Source organism: Lissotriton vulgaris, chromosome 12, assembly GCF_964263255.1.
Source record: "Lissotriton vulgaris chromosome 12, aLisVul1.2, whole genome shotgun sequence".
NCBI classification, from domain to species: domain Eukaryota; kingdom Metazoa; phylum Chordata; class Amphibia; order Caudata; family Salamandridae; genus Lissotriton; species Lissotriton vulgaris.
This window is the reverse complement of record NC_141700.1, coordinates 505,862,335-505,888,163: the sequence shown is the minus strand read 5'-3', so window position 1 is coordinate 505,888,163 and position 25,829 is coordinate 505,862,335. Positions and strand designations below refer to the sequence as shown.

Genomic DNA, 25,829 nt, shown 5'->3' with positions numbered 1-25,829 from the left:
GCTATATAGTCACTCATACATATACTCACTCATCATATGTAGTGATACACCTATACATCCTGTTACACACCGACAGTCATCCAAAAGTTACTCACACACATACTCACACATGCAAATAAACTTTTGAACATCCATTTATTTGCATATACAGCTATACACACACAACCACCTTACTTCTAAGGAAACTTACACATACTTACTCTCTTAAACAATCACTTAATGAAACACAAACTTATTTAAACAGGAACTCTTACAATTTCTCAGTCTCACATATACTCACTTATATACATCAATACTCACATATACTAGATTAAAACATATGTAGTTACTGATAAAGACACTAGTGAGACAGTCATTCACTCACTAACACACAATACACACACATCCACCCATACAGTCCTGCACATATGCTGTCTTCAAAAGACATAGAAACAGTGAGTCAATCATTGATGCACCTATGTGTTAAGTAACACCCCCACCAAATCATACAGACACTTATACTGATACAAAAAAAATCTAATAACCCATATACACACACATGTAGCTACTCACCAACCCATGCAGCCACTTATACACTAAGATACACTTAATAAGCCAGTTAACCAATCAATTTTCTTTTTTTTTTAAAACATCCATTAAGACACTTATTTAAACATGTATTTTTCCATTGACCTTTACATATACATTGTTAGAACTGGCTATTTCTGGTAGGCTAAGGCTGACGCCATAGCCAGGCAGAAACCACCATTCTAGTCAGGGCAAGGAAGTCACACGCCAAGATAACCTCTGCTCACCCCCTTGGTAGCTTGGCTCAAGCAGTAAGGCTAAACTCGGAGGCAATGTGTAAAGCATTTGCGCCAGCGCACAACAGCAACAACATACTAGGCACACCACAAGAGAGACTCCACACAAGGTTATTATAAAAATAACTTCTGTATTGTAAAAACATATCAGATAAAATCACACATATACATGGTGCCAACTGGCACGGGCAATATTCACAGGGATTATGTACACAAGACAGGGCCACAAGGGCCACTGTCATATTCAGATATAGCACTTCTAGATAAAATGTAGAATATAAAATAATAATCAAAGATAACAACCAGTAACCACTGGTAACAGGAAAGAGGACCTTACTAGGACCACCTGTACTAAGAAAAGAAGAACCACCTAAGTATCACACAGCATTAGGGGTCTAAGAAAGAATACATTACTCATGATGCAATAAACCTACATTCAGAGGAGTAGAAAAGACAACCACCTAAGAATAAACACATTTAGGGGTATAAACCAGAACACCTTACCCATGATGCATGAACACATTCAGAGGAGTAATAAAGAGAAAACACATGACGCCCAAGACATTCAGAGGTGTTAAGAATAAAGCACATGATGCAATAAAAATACATTCAGGGGTGCAGCGCAGGAAGACACATGATGACTAACCATTCAGAGGTGCAGCGCATGGAAAGAAAGACACATAATGCATAAACATTCAGAGGTGCCTAATAAATCAATAGCGCAAAAATTCACATAAGCAATAACTATTAAAAAGCATAGAAATCACATTGCGCCTACACTACATAAGCCACTACCTGTGGCAGTCCCTAGGCCAACTGGCCTTGTGGGGCAAAGATGCCCTGGGTCCAAAGTCAGGGCGCGCTGCCATGCAGCGCCAGTCCAAAGTACAAAAAGCCTAAACGTGGCAGGTGCCCACAAAGTGCTGGGCACCTGGGCATCGCAATAAAATAAACTGTGACAGGGTCCTCACTGACCCTTGGGCGCAAACTGCGCCATGCTGGAGCCACACAGGCTCTGGGACACATACACTGTGCACGTTGGAGCCACACAGGCTCTGGCCAACACTGGTCAAACGTTGGAGCCACACAGGCTCTTAAAAACACATATGGCCCCTCTGAGCCACACAGGCTCTCTCAGACTGCGGGGGTCGTTGGAGTCCCTCACGGGGGACTCGAGCAAAAGAAAATGCGGCAGGGAGCCCCTCAGGCTCTAAATAGGCCAAAATGCCCCCACGAGCCTCTCTCAGGGCTCAAAACTGCAAATGCCCCTCGGGAGCCTCGGGGGCTCGAGCCAACGGTGGGGCGACCCACTGCCATCCGGGGCCGCCCTAGTTGCACCAAAGTTAATTGTGCCCCGTCGTTGGAGTCCTTCACGGAGGACTCGAAATCACCACATGCCCCCTGCCCCTCTTGGGGCTCTCAAACGTTGGGGCGACCCGCTGCCAATCGGGGCCGCCCATGAAGCCTTCATGGCTTCCTTCAAACAAGCAGCGCGAACTCGCGCTACTGCGGGGGGGGGGGGCGGACACCGGCAATGTGTCCCGGCGCCCCTCCCCTGCTCCATTCTGCCCAGCCCCAGCCCAGACTCACCGGGCTCTCATCTGCGGGGCTCATCCGGGCGGCGGCTCCTTCTTCTGGCCAGCGCGGGGCTCCTCTTCCACCACGGAGCCCCGCCGGCCCGCTCCGCCGTTCTCGGCCGCTTCTCCTCTCGCTGCCGGCAGCCAATCCCAGCGCGGCAATGGGGCGGGACTTCCTCTGCAACCCGGAAGTCCCGCCTATAGTCAGGCGAAACGCTGCCTGACTTCCTGTGCGCGGCTCGGGCCGCGGCGGTGATTACGGGGGCAAATCGAGGGCTGGGCACCCTCAAAAGTAATATAAAATAGTTAAGCGAGGTAGGCACTCGCAAAGGGCGCCATAGTCGGGGTGGCACCCGCAAATCAGATGAGAGTGCACACGAAGCACTCGGACAGTCACAGGGCAGGAGCCCTTCCCCCCACGGGATAACCACAGCGCCCTGCCATCAATCAGGTTAAGAAAGCGCCCACGAGGCGCTGGGGAGCCCAGAAAGCACCAAAACGCCCCAGAAAGGACCCCCACAGCAAGGAGGGTCCCAGCAGCTGCAGGGCATTATAGGTCAAGGCTTCCAGGGCCAAAACAAAGTCCAGCAAACAGTCCTCAAAGGTGCAGCCAGGCAGGGGGACAGCCAGGAAGAGTCCCCCAGCAGTCCATCAGATGTCCAGGAGCTGGGCAGAGCCCAGGGATCCCCCTGAGCCCCAGCAGCAGCATGCTCCTGGCAGATTCAAGTTGAAAACAAGAACATTTTGGAAGGGGATACAACCCCTTCTTATACAGTGCAAAACCTTTGAAGTTCGTTGAAGTCCTTTGAAGCAGGTAGTGTGAGAACCAGCTGGACTGGTTTAGAGGGAAATCCCCTTCAGTATCAGGGACAGAGGTGTCAGTCGCCCAGCGGGAGGTGGAGCCAGCTTTGTAGTTAGGCAGGCACAGCCCTTCACTATCAGGTGCCATCTCCTCCCACTTCCCTGGCAGCAGATGCTGCCTTTCATCCATGGGCTGACTTCAGACAACCTCCTGGGCTCTCCAGCCCCTGTCATCCTCAAACCAGACAGTCAATCCACAAGCAGGCCCATGCACTCTGGGCCAGGCTCACCAGCCAATCACACGCTAGCAACAACCTACACAAATATGCCAACTTCCAAAAGTAGTACTTCTAGACTAGACACAGTCATGCTGCATACATCATTTTGCAGCATTCACTCTCACGAGTTGATACATACCAAACTCGCCCCTGCACTCCCCACACATCAGGAACTACCATGGGCATACATATTCCCCATTCATTCCTATGGGAGGGCAGGTCACTCACCATTCATTCACAGAGAGCTCAAGCACTTTACACTGTACCACAGTGAAAAAGTGCGCAGAGGCCTACAATCACCAACACCAGGTTCCATAAATAGGCTAGGAAAACGCAAAAAGTCTAGGGGTGAACCTGCCTAATGGGCCGGGTCCAACACAACCCCCTTCCAGCCAAAACGCAGGGTAGACCAATCACACCACTGATGGGCTTCACTGCTTTGGGCGACAAAACCACGGACACGGCCTCGCACAGCAGGGACACCGTCCAGTTTTGCGCCACTCTGAACCTACATGGTTTCCTCCAAATAATAACTCTCTGACTCAACTAGGGTACCCCACTGGTACACACTAGTCATCCACAGCCAAGACCAGGCCATAGGCCATCCAAATCACAGGTCCTAACTAATCCACAGAGCGGGGGGTAGTAACCCCTGGCATACAATAGCCATTCTCCACTCTCTCTCAGTGTAGCTACAACTACCACTGAACCAACAACCTAGGGACCATACCCTCAGGCTGACCAGAGGTCACGGGCAAGAATGCCCCACCCTACCTCTACTTCTGGGTTTCCGCACCCTCACAGAGAAGCACTCAACAGAACACAATCTTACCAGATCAGGACCTCACTCCATCACTGGTCTACCACCTGGAAACTATTTCACTTCTGAGGTACAAAGCACACAGCATAGTCCCTCTTCAAGCAGGTGGGGAGACACAGCACACCGCAAAGCCCCCTTTCCTCAACCTTGGTGGAAACAACAAACTGCAGGTGAGCCCCAGAACACACAGCAAGGGCAGCCCCCTCAGTCTCTTCAGCTGATCCACTTTGGTAGAGATTCCTCTTGACCTAGAAGTTTCCTAATCTCCCAACCTAAGATCTAAACCCTCAGGTTACACCGGGGTCAGAAGTAAGGACACCGTCCCTCTGCACCCCCTTCCAGTTCCAGTATGTCTCAGGCTAGACAGAGCACACGCCAGCGGCGTATCAGCGACACACTCTCCTCCAGTACTCCTCCCAGGTCAGGCCACAACCCCAACCCGGCTTTCCCCCCTCCTCGGGGAACGACCTCCAGAGGCCCCACAAATGGTTAAGCACTCTAGACGGTCAAATGCTCAGCGAGCCAGGACTTCTGCACCCTCCACTTAGGAGCGGTACTGCCCAACACTAGGACCGCCGGAATTCTGGTTACAGACACTCCCCGTCCTCTAGACACAGGAAGATCCTCCTCAAATGATCTATGTACAGCTTAGGCCCCTGACCTGGCGCTCCCTTAAGGAACCCTCCAGGCCCTGAGATAGGGTTTCAGGCCAACGTGGGACACACCGTCCCACACTCACTCCGCCTCCACTGAGACAGGGCGTGAGCCCCTACACCCCTACCAGACTACTGGGACCAAGCTGGGTTACACATGAACCTCTTCCCCTTTACAGGATCATCAGATACACAAGCCACTCCTTTTGGAACCACTCCCTAATGCCTCTGCAAGACATCTAGCACACCGCCAGACATCCACCTTCTTGTCCAGTGCCTCTGCAGGACCTCCTGCACACCACCAGAGGTACACCTCTCATGCAAGCTCTTTAACAAAAAGAAAACTCACACCAACTCCTCCAGTTCAAGACACCACTCATTCGCACACTCCCCCCCCCTCGGACTGGTAAGGCAGTTTCCACCACCCCTGATCACTCAACCTGACCACACGTGACACAGGTACCAAACTCTGGGAGCGGGGAATGGGAATTAACACACTGGACACATTAAAGCTGCCACCACTGGATCCTACCACACTGGGGAATCCAGACACACACACTACACTCAGGGAACAACCACCCTCCTGAGCTAGTCATTTCTCCTCACACTCCCTCTCTTCCATCTACCCACACAGGGACAGGATTTGGGATTGGACACGGGACCCAGCAAGGGATTCCTAATCTATGGGAACCTCCCCCCTCTAATGGCGTCCCGCCCTGTCACTTTCTCTCATCTGCCACTAAACATAAAGCGCAGAAACACATTTGAAAATGACACTCTTGAGGAAAAAAATCAAAAACAATAATCCCAAACATGTGACTATCTGAAAAAAACAATTGCAGAGTTTTGTAATGTAGCCAGTTGTCGCTATGGCACTGCGCAAACACAAGTCCAAAATCCGCACCGCTGACCAACAATGTTAGAACTGGCTATTTCTGGTAGGCTAAGGCTGACGCCATAGCCAGGCAGAAACCACCATTCTAGTCAGGGCAAGGAAGTCACACGCCAAGATAACCTCTGCTCACCCCCTTGGTAGCTTGGCTCAAGCAGTAAGGCTAAACTCGGAGGCAATGTGTAAAGCATTTGCGCCAGCGCACAACAGCAACAACATACTAGGCACACCACAAGAGAGACTCCACACAAGGTTATTATAAAAATAACTTCTGTATTGTAAAAACATATCAGATAAAATCACACATATACATGGTGCCAACTGGCACGGGCAATATTCACAGGGATTATGTACACAAGACAGGGCCACAAGGGCCACTGTCATATTCAGATATAGCACTTCTAGATAAAATGTAGAATATAAAATAATAATCAAAGATAACAACCAGTAACCACTGGTAACAGGAACCAGGACCTTACTAGGACCACCTGTACTAAGAAAAGAAGAACCACCTAAGTATCACACAGCATTAGGGGTCTAAGAAAGAATACATTACTCATGATGCAATAAACCTACATTCAGAGGAGTAGAAAAGACAACCACCTAAGAATAAACACATTTAGGGGTATAAACCAGAACACCTTACCCATGATGCATGAACACATTCAGAGGAGTAATAAAGAGAAAACACATGACGCCCAAGACATTCAGAGGTGTTAAGAATAAAGCACATGATGCAATAAAAATACATTCAGGGGTGCAGCGCAGGAAGACACATGATGACTAACCATTCAGAGGTGCAGCGCATGGAAAGAAAGACACATAATGCATAAACATTCAGAGGTGCCTAATAAATCAATAGCGCAAAAATTCACATAAGCAATAACTATTAAAAAGCATAGAAATCACATTGCGCCTACACTACATAAGCCACTACCTGTGGCAGTCCCTGGGCCAACTGGCCTTGTGGGGCAAAGATGCCCTGGGTCCAAAGTCAGGGCGCGCTGCCATGCAGCGCCAGTCCAAAGTACAAAAAGCCTAAACGTGGCAGGTGCCCACAAAGTGCTGGGCACCTGGGCATCGCAATAAAATAAACTGCGACAGGGTCCTCACTGACCCTTGGGCGCAAACTGCGCCATGCTGGAGCCACACAGGCTCTGGGACACATACACTGTGCACGTTGGAGCCACACAGGCTCTGGCCAACACTGGTCAAACGTTGGAGCCACACAGGCTCTTAAAAACACATATGGCCCCTCTGAGCCACACAGGCTCTCTCAGACTGCGGGGGTCGTTGGAGTCCCTCACGGGGGACTCGAGCAAAAGAAAATGCGGCAGGGAGCCCCTCAGGCTCTAAATAGGCCAAAATGCCCCCACGAGCCTCTCTCAGGGCTCAAAACTGCAAATGCCCCTCGGGAGCCTCGGGGGCTCGAGCCAACGGTGGGGCGACCCACTGCCATCCGGGGCCGCCCTAGTTGCACCAAAGTTAATTGTGCCCCGTCGTTGGAGTCCTTCACGGAGGACTCGAAATCACCACATGCCCCCTGCCCCTCTTGGGGCTCTCAAACGTTGGGGCGACCCGCTGCCAATCGGGGCCGCCCATGAAGCCTTCATGGCTTCCTTCAAACAAGCAGCGCGAACTCGCGCTACTGCGGGGGGGGGCGGACACCGGCAATGTGTCCCGGCGCCCCTCCCCTGCTCCATTCTGCCCAGCCCCAGCCCAGACTCACCGGGCTCTCCTCTGCGGGGCTCATCCGGGCGGCGGCTCCTTCTTCTGGCCAGCGCGGGGCTCCTCTTCCACCACGGAGCCCCGCCGGCCCGCTCCGCCGTTCTCGGCCGCTTCTCCTCTCGCTGCCGGCAGCCAATCCCAGCGCGGCAATGGGGCGGGACTTCCTCTGCAACCCGGAAGTCCCGCCTATAGTCAGGCGAAACGCTGCCTGACTTCCTGTGCGCGGCTCGGGCCGCGGCGGTGATTACGGGGGCAAATCGAGGGCTGGGCACCCTCAAAAGTAATATAAAATAGTTAAGCGAGGTAGGCACTCGCAAAGGGCGCCATAGTCGGGGTGGCACCCGCAAATCAGATGAGAGTGCACACGAAGCACTCGGACAGTCACAGGGCAGGAGCGCTTCCCCCCACGGGATAACCACAGCGCCCTGCCATCAATCAGGTTAAGAAAGCGCCCACGAGGCGCTGGGGAGCCCAGAAAGCACCAAAACGCCCCAGAAAGGACCCCCACAGCAAGGAGGGTCCCAGCAGCTGCAGGGCATTATAGGTCAAGGCTTCCAGGGCCAAAACAAAGTCCAGCAAACAGTCCTCAAAGGTGCAGCCAGGCAGGGGGACAGCCAGGAAGAGTCCCCCAGCAGTCCATCAGATGTCCAGGAGCTGGGCAGAGCCCAGGGATCCCCCTGAGCCCCAGCAGCAGCATGCTCCTGGCAGATTCAAGTTGAAAACAAGAACATTTTGGAAGGGGATACAACCCCTTCTTATACAGTGCAAAACCTTTGAAGTTCTTTGAAGTCCTTTGAAGCAGGTAGTGTGAGAACCAGCTGGACTGGTTTAGAGGGAAATCCCCTTCAGTATCAGGGACAGAGGTGTCAGTCGCCCAGCGGGAGGTGGAGCCAGCTTTGTAGTTAGGCAGGCACAGCCCTTCACTATCAGGTGCCATCTCCTCCCACTTCCCTGGCAGCAGATGCTGCCTTTCATCCATGGGCTGACTTCAGACAACCTCCTGGGCTCTCCAGCCCCTGTCATCCTCAAACCAGACAGTCAATCCACAAGCAGGCCCATGCACTCTGGGCCAGGCTCACCAGCCAATCACACGCTAGCAACAACCTACACAAATATGCCAACTTCCAAAAGTAGTACTTCTAGACTAGACACAGTCATGCTGCATACATCATTTTGCAGCATTCACTCTCACGAGTTGATACATACCAAACTCGCCCCTGCACTCCCCACACATCAGGAACTACCATGGGCATACATATTCCCCATTCATTCCTATGGGAGGGCAGGTCACTCACCATTCATTCACAGAGAGCTCAAGCACTTTACACTGTACCACAGTGAAAAAGTGCGCAGAGGCCTAAAATCACCAACACCAGGTTCCATAAATAGGCTAGGAAAACGCAAAAAGTCTAGGGGTGAACCTGCCTAATGGGCCGGGTCCAACATACATATATAAAACATATTTATTTTTCAGAAAGGCACACATTCACTGGATGGTGTCATCAGTGATGTCATGAGTGATGTCACTGACCATGTCATGAGTGATGTAATATGTGACGTCATCAGCAGTGCATTACACGCGCAAGTTATAGTGAGTCCAACTAACTATAACGTGGGAATTTCAATGGTTTTATGTCAGTAAAATTTCCAGCTTACTATAACTGGTTTGAAACCTATGGTTTTTTCAGTGAATATATATATATATATATATATATATATATATATATATATATATATATATATATATATACACACGTACACACACACACACACATATTGGGAATTAGGGTAAGGGTAATTTTAGGGTTTTGGGGTGGGTAAGGGTATAGGGTGGTATGGGTGATATTAGGGTTTGGAGGTGGGTAAGCGAATAGGGAGGTACATTTTTTTTTTTAGTTTTTATGCGTATAGGGTAGTAAGGGTGCTTTTAGGGTGATGGGGTGGGTAAGGTAATAGGGTGGAGAATTAATTTTAGGGAAATCTGAATCCAAGTGGATTATCATACTTGGTACTGAAATTCCCTGGAGCTGGAATACTGATGCTGAACTTTATGTGCATTTATAAGATTTTACTAAATTTCCTTTACCATGAGTTTTAGAGAAAATTAATTACATGTTTCTTGAAGATGTTAGAGGATGATAAGTATTTTTCTGATTTTCTCCCTTCACTTCTTTCCCCTCTTTCTCTTATCTTTGGAATATGCCAAGATAGGTTGGTTATGAAGAATATTGAGATTTAACGTTAGATCTTAGGGGTTTATCGATTATTTTAAAGGTACAGATTGGATTCATTTTTAATCATGCACAGTCACTATTGAAAACACATTTTTCTGTACTGCACTTTGGAATAACTAGTCCCCCCATCAAGATTCTGTACATTGGTACAACCATTCAGTTTTGGTATACTAGATGATGTGAGTAGATCATAGCACACAGCACTTTAGATTCTTTGGGGTTCTTCGAAGTAAAGTAATGTAAAACCAGATTGCGAAAACATGCACTCTTGGTACTGACTTTTACAACAACTAATTTACCCAGGATATATGAACCATCAGAAGGGGGGATGACTTATGACACATTAGATCCTAGGAGATTAGCTTGAGTAAAACTGGAATGTTGATGAAGAGCACTTTATTGAACTGCACTTTGGAACAGCTATTCACCTCAGTAAGATAAAATACTTAAGGAATATCATAACATTTGCCCTCTTATTCTTTGGAAACAAACATGGGTGATTAGTTTGAACAAAACAGGATAGTGAAAATTTGCATTTTATTGAACTGCACTTAAGAACACTCATTTACCTCAATGAGCTGAAATATCTGAAGGATATTAAAATATTTGGACCTTCAATCTTTGTAAATGAGTAAAATGAGGAGCACGATTTCCAACAATATCCCTAGAAGGGTTTTGAGTGATCGCACTTTATGTTAAATACGGACTTTATTTAGTAATACTCAGGAATAATTAACTATCCCTAGAAGGACTTTGGGTAATTGTATTTTATGGAATTAGGTGTATTTTTATCAACTACTCTCAGGTACAACTCTATATATATATAGTAGAACTGAGTTTTTGATTTGGGGAAAGGGGATTAAAAGCACTGACACCTTGTATTCCGAAAACTTTGAAGGGGTCTTCTGCAAAGACTCAAGAAGGGCTTTTGGATAGAGATCCGCGGGGGTTCTGACACAAATGCACTTTGAAATCTTAGATCATGATGTCCCAATAGTTAATGATATTTTGCATCTTACAAGTCTAAAAGACTTCTGCAGAAGGCTGAAATTATGAATGACAGAAAATGGGCTAACATATCTTACTGTATGGAGAGGTCATAGTGGCATGTATATTACTTTACCAAAATGAATATACAGATTGTCAATGCAAAATGTTTTCAAATGTTTCTCAAATAGTGACTAATGTTGATCCATATTAGATGGGACAAAATAATCTCAAATGCCTGAAAGCATGTATATAATCGAATTAATTGTTTATATCACATTATGGTCTCCATGAAACATGAATGTAAAATTGGGTACTTTACCAAGTGAATTGTTATCGGGAAGACATAGTTTTTTGAGCAGAATAGTGATACATGAAATGTTTATCTGCCTTTGGATCTTCCAGACATTGGAAGAAACGAAGTTTCAGGGTGGTTACAAATTGTGTCAAAAGGAAGTGTTGTTAGCGGTCTAGAGTTGTTTTTAAAAGGGTGGTGGTACTGATGGCTGGTCCCTTTAAATAGACACTTTGTTTTCTCTACTGCATGGCCCAGTAGAAGGTTCCAACCTAAACAGGTAGGCTATCAATTTTCTGCACAATGCTCTGTGTTCGAGAAAAAAATGGTAAAAGTGGAAAAAAGCTTTCGAACCTGACGAGTTGTGCTGATATATATATATATATATATATATATAATTTTTTTATTTTGAGGATTTAGGGGTGGATAAGGGTATGGGGTGGTAAGGGTTTTCTAGTGGTGGTTATAGGATGGTAAGGATGTTTTTATGGTTTAGGGATGGGTAAGGGAATTGGGTGGTATGGGTGTTTTTAGGGCTTAAGGATGGCTAAGGGAATTGGTGGTATGGTTGTTTCAGGGTAAGTGGTTGCTAAGGAAATAGTGCGGCAAGAGTGTTTTTAAGGTTTAGGGGCGCTTAAGAGAATTGCGTGTTAAAGGTGATTTTAGAGTTTAGGGGTAGGTAAGGCAATATGATAGCAATGTTTTTAGGGTTAGGAGGTGGTTATGGGTATAGGGTGGTAGTAAGGGTGTTTATAGGGTTTAGGGCTGGGTAATTGAATTGGGGTTAAGGGTGATTTTAGGGTTATGGGGTGAGTAAGGTAATAGGGTGGTAAAGGTGTTTTTAGGACTTAGAAGTGGGTAAGGGAATTGGGATAAGGTTACAAAAAAAGTGGAGGTTTGGGTGGTCCCCCTTAAAAATAAAATGGATGGGTTTAAGAAATAAGATATATCTATATGGGTTTCACTAACCTCATATATACTTACCTTGCCATGTGTGGTAAGGTATATCCATGGCAAAGGCATTGCATTGTAATGGATGCATGGTGAAGGCATGCGTTTTAAATGCATGCGTGGTAATGCCTTACAACCAAGCCCTGAGCTGGAGATTACATTTGTGTGTCTGCTGGTTCATTGTTTAGTTTTGAGTTTGCCTCCACTCTCGCCTCCCCATACAAATTTACTACCTCTCTGAGAAGCCTTTGACTGCTTGCTGCCTTTACCTTCAGATTCAAGTGCAGAGAGGGTGTACTTGGCCAAATTTGCAGAGGATGGACCCCATAACGCATGAGGTAAAAGACCTCAACGTCAACAGTTGTGGCCCAGAAGCTCCTAATTGTCCTGTGCCCATCTGAACGGGGTCTAACAGTATTATTACTTTATTCAAGAGCTAAGCAACAGACCCACTTGAACAAAATGTCATATACAGTTGGATGGTGTAATGATTTTGTTTGGTAAATGCATGGTAGGTGCAAATTAGTATTTAAAACATAGTATCCGTGAACATTTAACAAGAGACAGGCCAGAATGTTTAGTGAATACTTATACCGACATATTTTCAATAGGGGTTAGTGGGAGGGCATAGAAGAGTCAGTATAGGTTGGTAAGAATTACTCATCACCACTTTTAAACATAAGTAGGGGAACTTTTAAAGCACTTTTGAAAGCAGGAGTAGAGGTAGGGTTTAACTAGCTGGAATTAGTTCAATTGTGAAGCAGCAATAGGAGGATAAGAGAAGGCGGCTTCAGTACATACATTGCTAGCATTCAAGATAGATGGCTTAAAAAAAACATAATTAGTAGTTTAAGTTACTTTGCTTTTTATTTAAGACCTGATGATTTGATGACGATAGTAGATGTATAAATGATTTTAATAAGATTATAAAGGACACTGTGCCACCAGATGTAGCACTTTTTCCAGTGGACGAGGGGGGTATTGAGGCTGGCGAACTAATAAGCTGTAACAATAGTCCAACATGCTTAGAACACATTTCAAAATACATTTGGATGCTCTGTTAAAAATTCATAAAAGGAGGTACTCCTGAAGTAGAGTGATAGATGAGAGGAGGAAGTGAGGTAGAGGTACGTGTGAAAAGTGTTAAGTTGCAAATTATAGACTTCGGCCAGGTAGACAGAAAGTTGAACGGGAGAGAAGGTAATGTAGGAAAAGGAAGAGATAAAGATAAATGTAGAAGCAGAGAGGGGTGAAGTAGAGAGAGCTAGAGGCACAAAGAAAGATAGGCTGTGATAAAAAAGAGAGTAACAAGTAAAAGAAAAGGTGCTGTCTGGTAGATGTAGAGTGATGTAGAGTGATATGTGGCGTACAGGAGGGCAGATGTAGAGATATTTAATCAGAGAAAGAGGCGTGCAGGCTGAGGGTTGTAGACTTTTATAGCTATAGTCAGAGAAAGAGGTATACAATGAAAGAGAAGTAGAGAGATTTAATCAGAGAACGATGTGTACAGGTGGAGAGATTTAGTCAGGGAAAGAGGCATACAGGTAGAGAAGTAGACATAGAGAGAAACAGTCAGAAAGAGGTGAGCGCGAGAAACGGAGAGAGAAGATGCTCTGCCACGTGTAAAGATTGTAAATAACCAGATAACCAGTGTTATCGTTCTATAATAATTAATGGTAACAATTTAATGGCTCGAAAGATGGAAAAATTTCAAACTTCTTAAGATTCGAACTTGTGACAGTCAAATCTCTGCATATGCCTGTGGAAAGCAACTAAACTACGGAGCCACTTTGTTGGTAGGTAAGTGGGAGGAAGAATGGTATAGAGATTTATTTGTATTCAGGAGCAAAAACACTTCTCTGTCTACCTCCTTCATGCTTTCATACATCAAAAGAAAAACAGCTGCTTTGAACAATAAAATAGAAAAAGGAAATTGGCCATTTGTCTCATAACACGTAATAATTGCTCAAAAACTACTGAATGGATTTACAACAAATCACAATAATCACGCTTTCTGGACCAAGATTTAGCTTTCTGCCAAATTTGATGAAATTCCGTTTAGCAGTTTTTGCGGTATTGCTGTTTAATTTTGCTATGAAAAAAATGAACACATGTTGGGACACCACACTCCCCCTCCTTTTTATCGGCCTCCGCTTGACAGATCACCTCAAAACTTTCCACAAAGGAGCTGAGGTAGATGAGATTTTTTTTCTCAAAAGTTTTGTGATGGTTTGTAAAACGAAGCCAACGTTTTTAGGAAAACAAAAAAGGTTTTTCCTATGGAAACACAAACGTAATATTAACTTCCCAGAGGCAACTGCGATGAGACAGACAGAAACACAATTCCTGTGTTCCTCAGGTCACTTCCACCTGATGAGGTTGGTGCAGGGGAACAGAACAACATGTAAACACACAATCTGGTGGTGTTTAAAAATGCAATAAATGTGTTTTTAAACACCACCTGGAATGGGGGCTGGCTGTTCTTGTGCCACTGCGCAAACAGATTGTGTATGTGTGTGTGTGTATGTATATATATATATATATATGTGACCAAGAACAACTTGTTGTTCGAAACGCGTTATCTTTTGACCTCTGTGCCTGCCGATTAAAGAACTTCAACGGTGAAACTGTGGGCTTGTCTGAATTCTGTGGATCGGATCGGATTCTCAATTTGTATATATATATATATATATATATATATATATATATATATATATATATATATATATATATATATATATATATATACATATACATATTTTTCTTTCATACAGTTTGGTGTGTACCTCCTAAATAGCAGCCAAATAGCAGCCAAACATGATATGTTGTGGCATAATCACATTAATACATCCAAATATACTACTCATACATGTTATGTAAAGGTTTCAAAAACGCATCGTCTTTGGTGACCTTCCACACTTGAGTGCATTCTGCATTTAAGTATAACTTAACTATGCTGTTGATGGTACAGAAAATTGACCCTATTAATGTGTAGATTTGTCATGCAAATCTACACTTCCATTTCCGAATGTAGATTTCCAACTAAGTATAGACTTAACTGTCTCCACCCCTGAAACCGGTGGCAAAAAAAATCTAAGACTGAATTTACAAGTGTAAAGTGGAGATCACCACCACCGGGGTGAGATCTCCCGATGGTAAAGTACATGGAAAAGTAGTGCAGTTTATTGGAAAGCGTGGCTTGTCAGCCAGAATAGAGGCAGCTCCTGCCGACCCCTACATAACCTTGCTTCACAAGGGAAGCCAGGATGTTTTCTCACACCAAGATAAGCGATGTGAAGGAGATACGTGGTGAAGTGACCATTGAATAGCTGTGCTGGATAGAGCTGGGACACTGCACTGTACCGTGGTTGGAGGGTGGGGCGTGGCATGGGCCCTGAGCGAGAACAGGCCTTTAATCCGAGACACTGTGTGCCTTCCTGGACATGGCCAGAAAGAGCAAGGTTGCAGATTTCTTGCTGTGCCCCCCACCCCCTTTGGAGTTGGACCCAACAGAAAGCAAAGCATTGGGATAGCAGCCGGTGCGGTTGAGGCCTGGATGCCACTTCCCTCTTGTAGAAGAGGTCTGATTTGTGGAGACCTAGGGCGATGGAGCCACATGGATGTGCAAGTAGGGTCTGAGGTACCGGGCAATATCGAGACGTTGAGGCAAGGGGCCCCATGGTCAATGTGGGGTGGATGCCTTGAGAATTAGAGGAACTGGTGAGATTTAACACAGATCATGGAACAACACTTGGTGGGAAGAATTTACCTGTGGCATCTTCAGCAACCCACATGAAGCATACTACGACTACTGGATTTATGGACCCCTTTCACTTTGACTGCTGCAGCTTAATGCTACCCACCCCTGCAACATGTTCAGTTACCCTACATGATCCTTAGTGTTGAGAGGCATACCCTGACTACAACAGAGAGTATAGGCACATTGGATCTAGCAGTCCTTTGTACCACATGCAGGCGTCGAATCTATTAGCACAACTCCGCCATACACGAGGCATACCCTGACTACAACAGAGATTATGGACACATTGGATCAAGCAGTCCTTTGTACCACGTGCAGGCGTCGAATCTATTAGCACAACTCCGCCATACACAACACCAGACTACATAAACTGAATCGCATTGTAGTGAAGGGCAAACCCATCCTGAGTCCACAGAAGGCCCCGATTGACAAAACACAAAATCCTGCACGGGCGAGCACTGGGGTCCAAAACAGAAACTGTACTGAGCTCGATTTCGGCGGCATACAGCAGGCAATCATGTGGTCCTGTCAAATACTAAAGACATTGATTGGCAAAGTCAGATCAAATGTCATCCTTCTGCTGCACGACCTGCAGAATTATATATGTAGGGTCACTGAAGGGGAGGGTCTCGTTTCTGAGTTTGAGGACATGATCATGGAGTTGGAATGTGAGGTCCACTTACTGAAATCCTCTGCCAAGAGGCTTGTGGCAAGAGCAAAAGATGCAGAGGGCAGATCTTCCGGCTACAATGTGGGATTTCGAAAAGGAGTGGAAGGAACTAAATCAGAGGGCATCTTAGATGTGTGATTCTAGTCCTGGATCCCTGTGGTTAACTGTCCTCTTCTTCATCGTGGAGAATGCCTCCAACTCGCGTTCCTCTGCGGCCATTTATTATTAGATTCATGAATTTAAGCGAAAATTGTTCGTCTTTGGGGACCACAGAAACATAGTCCTATAATGTATGAAGCCAGCAAGATCCTTTTGTATCTGGATTACACTTAACATGTTCAGCGACAGCGGAGGTCCTTCAAGGTAGTGAAACAAAAGCAGAGGGCCATGCATCTGGATTATCGCCTCCTCTACCCGGCCACGTTCAAAGTGGTATGGCAGTCTGAATCCTATTTCTTTGTTACTCCTGCAGCTGCTTGAGACTGGGCAGCAGTAAGAAAGGATATGAAGGGAACTCACCAGAACGGACACAACAAAACAGGAGATGCTGAGAGGGCTAGAACGGAGGCAGGCGTGAGGAAGAGGAGCCATTGAAATTGTAGCAGAATTGATGTCAACAAAAGCAGGCCGACGAAAGACATTGGCTCGAGAGGAATCTTCACATTTGCCGATGGACTTGACCTGATCGTGGTGTTCACAGTTGTGAGGGCGGTAGAGGAGATAGTGGAAACTGGGATCTTGGTGAAACCAGACATCTAGCACGGCAGATCTGGTGCTACGAGACTGCTAATACAAGCTGACTTCTTCTCGCATCTGTCGCTGGCACCATAGTGGTGAGAAAAACTAAAATGTGAGAAGCAGAAGACTCACATTTTGAGTCACGTGGGGCAGAGGAAGATATGTTGTGTGTTTCTAGGGATCCCATCTTAATTCTTATATGTTAGTGTTGATGCTGTTTTTGTGTTATATGTCAGTTAATGTGGATGGGGTACACTGGGGCACTGATCTTTAGAATGAGACAATCACATTGGCTCTCTGGGTCCATGCCTTACAGAGTAGAGGCTTCATGTTCTAGAAGTGTGTGGGGAATACATGGGGATGTGTGTTGGATCTTTCTGCACTGCACATTGTTACAAGGAACAACAGAGACCTTTTAAATAATATTAAATGAGAGACGGTGCCTAAAACGATATAACTGCCCGATAACGTGTTATGCAGGAAACTCATTCGTTGGGGACTAAGTACCCCTTTGTTACCCGACAGGGCTTCTCTACCATTTCTGCATGTGGGATTCGTAAGGGGTTTTTGTGGGGTCGCTATATTTCTGAACACGTTCCTCCTATTCATACAAACTCTCATTTTCAGGGACCTGGTGGGGCGGTGGTAGATTGTGGGAATGACCCTTGTTCCTTGGGTGAGTATATATGCCTACTCCCTGAAAAGGACTTTGAGCTTATGGTATGACTCCCAGCTGGGAAACTGGTAATGAGGAGCAACTTTAAAGAAGTCCTTGACACACACATGGTCAGACCAAGACAATCACATAATTACAAAGATTCAATACCACTGGCCAAATTAGTATAATGCCATGGCGCTGAACGACCCTTGACCCTGCCTACACCTGTACAGCAGGAAGAAAACTTACTTTTTTGGGGTTAATAGAGCATTCTTGAGATTCTACTTTTTCCACACGCTTGAAGCTATTTCAGTTGACACCCTGCAGGTACACATCCTGGCCTGTGGCCTCTCAGACCACTCACCATTAGAACTTGTAATAGGTAGCCAACAGAAAAGACATAAGGGGAGCTAGCGTCTTATGGCTTGGTGGTGGATTGACCCGGTTTTTAAAAACAATATTACACTAGAAATAGATATGTATTCCACACTAAATAAAGACTATATTGGCTCCTGGGCTACTCCCTGGGTAGGCTTCAAAGCCTTCATCAGCGACAGAATTATCAGCAACATAACAAGACAGGACCGGCAACAAAAAGAAGAGGTGGCCGCTTTGGAGACAACTCTGCTAGAACTAGAAGCTGAGTTTATCACCTCTCAAAACAGAAATACTTGGAAATACTGAACATCACAAGACCGAACCAAAGCAGATTCAATTGAACGAAGCAAGGGCTGCCTGGATTGCATTCCAGAGTAGAATGTATATATGGGGTAATAAGGACAGCAAGCCGTTACATTGGCTTGTTAACTGAAAGCCGCCGCAATGCAAGTTGGCCAAATCCAACACCCAGAGAGCCAGTTGGTAAAGGGCAAACACTCAATTACACAAATATTCGCAGAATATTATCAGAGGCAGTACGCTAGTGATGAAGCCCCATACACAGCCAAACTAGAGGAATTCCAGTGAGATCTGCCCTTAAACGTTCATAATGTTCTGAGAGGGCACTTCTGGAAGGGCAAATAAGAGAGGAACAATTCACCATGGTGCTGAAAGTGCTGCAGGGGTGTGGGGCAAAGTACCGTGACTTAATGGCCTCCCTGCAGAGTTCTTTAAATACTTTAGTCACTCACGATGCCAGCGCTCGTGATGATGTTGGCAGACTCCATGAGAGCTGCGATGCTTCCCCTCGACCTACAAACTGCAGGTATAGTGGTGACTCATAAACCCTGCTGACTGCAGATTCTTTGCTCCTCATAATGCCCAATTTCAGTGATCAACGCCATGGCCAAGATTATCTCCAAGGTATAGGCTACCCGTCTACTTAAAGTTATTGGTTTGCTGGTACAACCATATCAGAATGGTTTTATGCGATCCCCATGGCAGAACATCTGTTTCGTAAATGATGACCTAGCCCTCTCGTATTGCCTGATGGGCCAGTCGGCAATACTAATGGTTGATCTCGAAAAGTTGTTTGATTTGGTAGAGTGGGACTACGTATTTAAGATGTTCAAAAACTTAAATTTGGACCTAGGTTTCTGGGTTATGTAAGTCTTCTTTACATCAATCTAAGGGTGAGAGTTTGCATAGGTGCAGCGATATAGTGGAACTTCCCGGTGGGCAGGGGGGGACTAGTTAGGGATGTCCCCTCTTATCACTGCTCTTCACCAGTGCAATAGAGCCTCTGGCAGAATGGATCAGAATTGATACTCTCCTAAAGGGGTTTAAATGGGCACCAGGAGTAGTGGAAGGTGTCTCTTTATATGCAGACACTTCTGATGTTTCTCCAGCAGCCACAGAAATCTGACCCTCAAGCCTTACAAATGCTCCAAATCTTTGGGAAATACACAAGTATATGACCAAACCTAGCAAAAAACGATGGTTTACGCAGTGAACCTAGAGAGAATAAATCTCCAGTGGGTGGCTGGCCTAACAATAGTTACTGAATAGTTCCAGTACCTTGAGGTCTACATAGTTAGACAGAAATCACCCTTTGGGAGTGTTGTGTCGCCTTACAGCTACTAAGAAGGCAGAATGACCTAGCCTTTTAGGCGACACTCCTGCTCTCCTAGGTAGAGGGGACAACCACCTTCAAGATGGCCTCACAGACACAGCTGCTATAGTAGCTGCAACATTATCTACACAGAATACCACATGCCTTCTTCAGCCACCTCAGTGCAATTATCTGACCCTTTTTGTGGGCAGGATTGGCAATGCATACGCCTGTGGCCAAGTGCTATGAATCAACTTATGACAATGGGATTGGTGTCATAGATTTTGCACTGTACTATTTGATTACTGTGAATGACTGGTTCGAGGACCTACAGAATTATGTTTTTTCAACAGAGAAATGCATAATGAGGGATATCCACCTGATGCACATTATTTATTGTACATCTCACCTGCCACTGGCCACAGCCACTAATTAGACTATGGCATGGGACTCTAAGCTAACTTGCAAACATCACTTTGGGAAAGAACCATACTGGGAGATGTCAGCACTTTAACAGGATTCCAAGCAAGGGACGCTATTGGTACCTCTAAATTGGGGGACGTAATGAATGGAAGAACTATATGCTCCGATGACCACCTTCAAACTATGTATGGCATGCATAGGCACACATTTTATAAATACTTACAACTGAGACAGAGCCTTACTTCTTTGTGTCAAAGACTTGACTGATCTCCCTAACTTGAACCCTTACGGAAGACCACAAGATAGCTAAGATGTACCGTTCACTCGTGGCCCACATCCCTGACACATTTAAAACCCTCTGAAAGACCTGGGAGAGAGATATTGGCCTAATGAAGAATGGATATCAGCAAGGATGGCCCCAGTGAATTTGCCTACCAATATCGGATGATTCAACTAAAGTTCCTAGACAGAACATATGTCACACATTTTTTTGAACATTTGGGAAAATCAACTCACCTCAATGAATGAGGTGTGAGGATCACACTGGGAAACTTGCACACACAGTAATATGATGCTCTGAGGTGAGACTCTTCTGGGAGCGGGAGAGGAATACTCTAGCAGAGATTACTAACTGGCAGATCGAGGATGACCTGAAATTGCTACTCTTGCACATTTCACTCCATCTTGACACAAGGAAATATAAATTAGTGTTTACACATCTTGGTCTGGTAATTGCAACATGTAATATTGGACAATTAAGCCACAATCCTGCCCCACCTACTTTTGAAATCTGGGCATAAGCAATGGACCACCATTGACACTGGAAGTACCTATCTATCGTTTGAGTGGATGCCCGTAGAAACTTGAGAAAATCTGGGGTGATAATATTTGTTAATATTTCCTACTTCCCTGAAGCACAAGAGACTACTTTTATGGTCTCCTGTTACAGAGTTTTTGGATGATAGTGCTAAAAGATCCTTCACTCCAGTACCATGTATTCAAGAAGTTGCTCAACCCCCTTGATTTCTTGGTTTTTGTCATTTCTCTCATTATGCTTGATATATTGTAACCTTATCTTCATTGTACAATTATTACGCTCTATACATGTTTTGTTTTCCTTTCACCTTGTGCCCTTGCCTTGAACCTTCACCTCTTATATGATTATTTGCTTATCTACCATTAGTATTATGCTTTGTATTGTTCATCTTTGATGCTCTATTATTTGAATATGTTGTTGTATCCTTTGTGACATACTTTTAATAAACTTACCCTTTGAAACTTAAAAAAAAAGAAGAATGGACTGTAGGGTATTGCAAGGACAATGAATAACTACAGTATGTGGCTGGGTGAGGCCGCCCTCGTGATTTATGCTGTGCTCCTTTTCTTACATTTGTTGATGCCTTGTCTTTAATGGGAGAAAGTTGATAATACATATTGCTCAGTACATATTGCATCACTCACTCATGTTTGGTAATATGACCATTAGGGCTGATGCCGAAGTGCACACGTTTCAGCACTTAGAATTCAAGAAGGTCCTGGTTAAGCCAGAAGAGAGTGACATCTTTAAAGCAGAAGCACCAGCCAACATCACCAAGCATCCCAAAAAGTCCAAGAAGCGCAAGAAGGAGAGTGCAGTGGAAATACTTGTGCCGCCGGTGACAAGTGCCCCATCTCAGCTTTCAGAGCAGAAGGGCCCAGAAAGTGAGTACAGAGCTAGCAGTAATATTGAGATCATCAGTGTGAGGCGGCCAAGCAGTACACAACTGTCTCAAACAACAGGAATGCTTAGTTTGCATAAACTCTTAATTTCCTGGTCTATCCCAGTCCTACTTGATGGAAGTAGGCTGGCTTAGCAAGACAGACACCTTGTTTATAATTGGTCCTGAGTATGTCACCACCTCTCCTATCCACTTGGGATCATCCCGGTCTTGTAGAAGGCTTTAAAGGAGATCTAAGTCATTGTGTGTTTTTTTCTTTATCTTTTGCGACAAGTGCTGGACCCTTGCTGGGCTAGGAATGCGTTGCTTCGTTGTAGTTTCATTTGCATTATGATACATGGTCTAGATGGCCTTGTTGTTGGCCTACCCTGGTTTTAGCTGCTCCCTGTGCACCTATGGTGCTTGTATCCAGGATAGCAGGACACAAAGTAGCGAGGGAAGCTGCCAAAACATCTTTCTCCTCTCCATTTACTGTTGTATATCAGTGCCTTGTTCCTTGTACGGGAAAGCAAGTCGAGGGTGTGTGGTGTTGGAGAATTCACAATTCAGCGTCTGGCGGGGTATGAAAGAGTATGACATTGGTAGCTTTCTTGCAAAGACAAGAAGCACCCTACCTACTGGAGTACAGTATAAAGGAGCCTAGGCTGCCCTGCAGAGACAGGAACAGTATGCTGCCCTGTTCTGTGTGTTTATTCAGGTCTATATGACTGAGGCATGATGATGAAGTGGTAAGTGTTCTATGTGTTGTTTCTTACGTTCCATGTATAATGCTTCACAAGTGATCTTTTGGACTCTTCTCTCAGAGGGCTGAGTACCCTGTCATCTTGTGCTCCTGGTGAGGTATTAATGAGATAGCTGTAACGTACACTAAGAGTAAATGGATTCAACTCACACCTATATTGAAGCTGCTGATTCCCATCATCTCTAATGATCCACATTAATTATCGTTGTTGACACAGAAAGCCAAGATCCAGACCGAGGACTGTCTATCTGGTCTTTCTTTAATTCTATATTCTTATGATTGCCTGTTGGACTTGATATAGAAGAGGGGTGGAGGTCTGATCTTACTATAGGTTTTAACATAGGACCATCTGACACCGGTATAATGGTACCCCCAAGTCCCTAAGTGCTTCTTTTTCTCTGTCTTCCAAACTCTTCCTTCACCTTATGATATAGGAGAGTGAACTGGAACCCTCCTTCCGGACATTATCTCATCTCTCCGTTGCCCACTCAGTCATCACGGGCATTTTACCAAGTGCAATGGACATGAAATTAGAACCTTTAGGGTGTAATGCCTACATAAATAAGTACCCTCCTAATTTCTTTAAAAATGCATCAAAAAGCCTCAAACACTGACTCCTCAAAGATCACCCTGAAACTCTCATCTCGGACTCATACTTCTACTCTAACAAGGGAATGATAACTAGTGACCTCATCTTCAAAACAAAGAGCCGTGAACAATGGAGGAATGTCCTTTACTCCATGCTCCAGACCACCAACTCCAGGAAAACACTTCATGGTCTTAGATTATCTGTGGCTTCCTTGTCTTGCTGCAGGACAGACACTACCATATCTCTGTATAACAATTAGATCATTCTCATTCAATCTTCGAATGACAATCTAGTAATATTGGACAAAATCTTTCCTATCAAAAAGGTTATGAACAATAAAAACTCAAACCCCACCCAATATCACCCTAGTTTCCTTGACATCGCTCCTGTACCCCTAGCAATGCCCATCTGTACCCAAGCCTGACCCAGCCCATTCCCCATCGCTAGCCCTTGCTCCCCCCACCTTTTCACCCGCCACCCCTACCTTAGATTCCGCACCTCCTGCATGTTTGAACCTCACCCTTTGAGTCACTGTACCAGACCACATGCACTCCTCTACCCCTCTTTAACTGCAAGCAGAGAATCCCTGACCCCAGGACCTATTTCCACCCCGAAGACCTTACCCACAGCTCCCAAACTCACCCTCACGGGCCCTTCTTGTACTTCCACATTGTCCGACTGTACCCAACGTCGTCCATTTCGGAATCCATATCCCCTTATAGGACTAATCGCATGCCTCACACGTCTCTCGCGCAGCAAACAATCCCTCTCGCCCTTCCCATCTACCTCTGCCCACACACAGACATTCCCTCAGCAAGACCTTCCTGACTTACAATCCCTCTAAAGCACCATTATTTACTGCCCCTCTCAACCTGGCCTCATCCCTCAAACCATGACCTACCGTCTCCACACCTCTCTGGAATCGCACCATGACGAGATTTCACTTAACTTGACTCATCTCAAGGATGAACTACAGAGACTTACAACCATCACCGCACAGTTGTTACTCAATCAAAGGTCCAACAGAACCCTGATGAGTCAGATTGGTTCCCAAATCGGCACCCGGCCTATCACATTCATCACTCTCCTCATCTTAGTTGGAAAACCATACCCTCCCCTAACGCCCCCTCTCACCCAGGAGACTGATCGAGCGTCTGACAGTGACCTCCACACCCTCCTCCTCATTTACATTTCCACTAAAGATGCCAACAAGGTTTGTCTGTGCCAAATCCAAACCTTACAGTCTAATCCTTACAGAGAATCTAGTTACAACCCCAGAGTGGTAAATAATTGCAGTCTCAAGCGTATTAACCTGACACGATCTGCCACCGTCAACACCAATACTCACCCAAAATGCATGCTCCTTAATTGCAGATCGGCTGCCTTGCATGCGTCTGATATTTAGGACCTTATCATCACACACAAGTTCAATCTCGTTAACATTAGAGAAACCTGGCTCGATGATTGTTCAGCCCCTATTCTAGATCTACTAGTTTCCCCTTGTCACTGAATCATTAGACTAGACAGAACCAATAAACCCGGTGGGGGAGTATTTTGCATCTACTCCAACACCCTCTCTGTAAAACAGTCTGAAGCTACTACTCTCCCCGCTTGCAAATATATGTACATCAGTATTGCTAGCAAATGTATGGTCTTTTGCTTTTTGATTTATATTCTGTAACTAGGTAACCTCTGGCTTCCAATGATGGTTATTTCAAGTATCTTTTGTGTCTTCCTCATCATCTACTGGGGTATCTTCAGATCTTGATTATTTGAAGTGGTGATGTATTATTATTAAAATGGCTTTGAGGCAAACATCGGGCCTCCAAAAAATACTATGCTCAGCGATACAGACATATGGTTAATGATCTTTGGTAAGTTTCCTGTTATTGGTATCTAACAGCTATTTTCTTGTATTTTATATAATAATGGAAAAAACATTTCTGTTTGGAGGTAAGACTTGAGCAGAGACTGCTGAAGTAAAAGTAAAGTGTTTAAGCATGTTTTCTCGTAACTTGAAAGTTACCTTGGTTTTGATTTTTGTCACGCCATGTTAGTGGCAGCATATTCATATACTTGGTTTGCTCACAGAGAAACCTCCTCGCGTGAGGGCATTATATCAGTATATCAACTACAACAACCCTGAGATGAACAGGAAATCTGATGGAGAGACGGACACTGAGGAGATGGAACCACCAGCAAAAGCTGTGCAAGAAGAGCAGCCATCTACAGGCACCCAGCTACCAAAGCCACTTCCACCAGCAGGTAACCAATGCTCTGCTTTATCAGATCCAAGATGTACTGCAGATCAACTACGTGGCTGATTGACAGAGAAGAGCGTGCACCACTTTCAGTACTGCAATAGTAATGTGTACTGTGGCTAAATGAGGACCATCAACAATGCATATGTGTTAGTATATGCAGAAGATGTACCTTTGCTTGAAGAGTAACTAGGGAGCTGAATGCCAGGGTTTCAGTACACTATCTGGCAGAGCAAAGTACCAGTGCATGGGCCATATTAT

The 25,829-nt window shown here is 45.3% G+C and overlaps 1 protein-coding gene across 2 annotated transcripts in view; it reads left to right on the top strand.

Annotated features, from left to right (window-relative positions):
• C12H16orf86 (chromosome 12 C16orf86 homolog) overlaps positions 1-25,829 on the top strand; it is a 276,171-nt gene that overhangs the window by 184,155 nt on the left and 66,187 nt on the right. For both annotated transcript variants that reach the window (XM_086946480.1, XM_086946479.1), the window contains exons 3-4: positions 21,745-21,959; positions 25,399-25,572. In XM_086946480.1, the coding sequence (XP_086802606.1) occupies positions 21,745-21,959; positions 25,399-25,572 (389 nt within the window). The remainder of the gene's footprint in view (positions 1-21,744; positions 21,960-25,398; positions 25,573-25,829) is intronic.